This window comes from Olea europaea, chromosome 11 (assembly GCF_002742605.1).
Source record: "Olea europaea var. sylvestris chromosome 11, O_europaea_v1, whole genome shotgun sequence".
Taxonomy (NCBI): Eukaryota; Viridiplantae; Streptophyta; class Magnoliopsida; order Lamiales; family Oleaceae; genus Olea; species Olea europaea.
The window spans coordinates 13,352,697-13,355,158 of record NC_036247.1 but is presented as its reverse complement, the minus strand read 5'-3'; the positions used below and the strand labels follow the sequence as shown (position 1 = coordinate 13,355,158).

General features: G+C 35.4%; 1 protein-coding gene across 1 annotated transcript in view; it reads right to left on the bottom strand.

The window, feature by feature from the left end:
* LOC111403467 (transcription factor RF2a-like) overlaps positions 1–2,462 on the bottom strand; it is an 8,472-nt gene that overhangs the window by 1,684 nt on the left and 4,326 nt on the right. The window contains exon 2 of the mRNA XM_023031980.1: positions 57–174. Within this exon, the coding sequence (XP_022887748.1) occupies positions 57–174 (118 nt within the window). The remainder of the gene's footprint in view (positions 1–56; positions 175–2,462) is intronic.

Below are 2,462 nucleotides of genomic sequence, written 5' to 3'. Positions count from 1 at the left end.
AGGGGGGACTTACTAAGAGATTTAACTGGATTTCACACAAGATTTGTCAACATCACCTGCAACAGGGACAATTGAGCATACAAGTATGTTTCTTCTGTTTGCAAAGCCTGGAGTCTCCTTTTAAGCTCAGCTATGTACCTCATCTTTCTATCCTTTGACCTTGCGGCTGACCGTCTATTAGCCCGCCACATGACATAAAAGAGACACAAAAGTGAGAGTACACAATAGCTTCAAAAGATGCTCTCGTTCTTGCAAGAAACAAGTAGATGCTAAATAGCTGAAAAAACATCCGAAAAGCAAGAGAGAGAAGCGAAAGCAGCAGTACAAGTGCTAGGAGATTAGTCAGTACCAATAAAAAACTGAACATTATTCCATCCATGATATTCTTGCAAGTTTGGAATGGCACATTGTTACCAGACCCAGCCTAGCCATATGTTCTACTAAGTAGCTGGTCATCAGGTCACTTTTTAACAGAGTAGGTATCAGTTGCACAACATATTTATTATAAACATAAATATATAATCTGTCAATATAACAAACTACGAAAAAAATATGCATTTATTTGTATAACAAAATTCGTTTGAATTATATATGATTAATTAAATATAATGAAAAATATAAACTAATAACAATATGAAAGTACTCGATAATTTCTAACAAATAAGAAGTTAAAAGAATCTTACATATTATTTGTACAAAAATATACGAAATCGGGATTTGGCTGGAAAAGAAGCAAAGCTATGGATACCATGACCGATCACCATCGATAAATAAAAATCAAATTTAGTATATTAGCAAGACATAATATATACAAAACGATAAGAATGGTAAAAAATAAAACTGTTTATTGACCATGTTTTAAAATTATTCCATATTATTTACAGGGACATGTCGTCTAATGTAACCCAGTTGGTCAAAAACTGTGTCAAACGAGTTTTGGCAACAAACAGTCAATTAACTAGGTTTCTTAAGCAGCATTCAATTTAAGCTTATGCACATTCACAACTTTTAAGTTTGACACTGTCCTTGGACTTAGCTTCCAAGACTCAGCTCCTTGGCTCCACTCTCAGGGACAAAGCAAGGAATTATTTTATTGTGTGCACTATTGCTATGCAGTTGAACTGACAATGCAATACAATTTTACTTTTACCACCAATGCACTGCATAAACACCAAATTATAACATGAATTAACTCAATTGAGCCTATTGTGGACATAAACAAATTGCCATCATTGCTAATAGAGTCCATCAGAATTGCACTAATCTGTCTTATTTGTCAAAGTTTGAAAAAAAAAAAACCTTTACTGCTTCATCCAATGGTGTGTTTTTAAGAAGAAAATAAGGGTGGAAAACATCATTTAGCAGTTTTTATGGAGTCTACCAGGGAAAAAAAATAAAAAATAAAACAAAACAAAATCAACGTTCTCGAGAAAGGCTAAGAATTGAATTCCGTTGCATTCAATGCATTGACGAAGTACAAATCGTTCACCTATTGAATGACTTCAATATCACTTCGAAGGATGATGCCCTAGTAAATAATCTAAAACCTACCTTTGAGTAAGTTGGCCAACTATAAAATCATGTCTGCATGTTTGTATTTTAAACACAGGATGTTCGAAATCACATTGTTCTTTACTTGCAGCCCAGTTTCGAAAGCTGCAGTAGGCATCACCAACACTCATTGGATATCTACTTTTAGGAACAATTTAAAAAGTTCAAATGAGAGAGTCGTCAAAAGTGTGAAAGTTGAAACAGCCTAGTTCTACACTCTGAAGTCAGTGTCATCTCAAGTCTGAACCTTTTACTTTCAATTTTTCTTCCATTCCTTTTTTCTTTTTTTAATTTATTTTGGGAGAAGCCAAAGAGTGGTGAAGAAGATGATAAGGAAGAATGGAACCAAAACCATCCTGCAAAGATAGCTAAGGATAGACTGTTACCGTCTATTAAGTGCACTTGTCGTTCCAATGTTTGCAACTCCAATTTCAGTTCACTGTTTTGAGCAGTAAGGTCACCTGTATCTTTCTGTTTGGGAGAAGCAAAGAATAGGTAATTACATAACATCATTCTTGTATTTATATATAGAGTGCATAACAATAGTGAATTGAAAGGGGAGAAATGCAAGTAGTAGAAAAATCAGTTCTTGAGGCCAAGCACTATGACCTATAAACTACATCTTTTCCCTTATTGGTATGCCTTATTATTGTATTTTTTTCCTCCTATAAAACATCAAGTGCTATCTATAACATGGGAGGGAGGGAAAAACAACCGCTCACTACCAGAGTATATGACAACCTCCTGGTAGCAGAGTCCTAGACTCCTGGAGGATAAAAATGCCGTTCTAAATCAGTCAAGGACCAATAGAGGAGGTAGTTTTCGTTTCCTTTTTCTTTCTTTCATGTCCTGTTAGTTTTTTGGTCTGTTTGCATGTGCCTGCATGGGGGGGGGGGGGGGGGGAAGGGGGG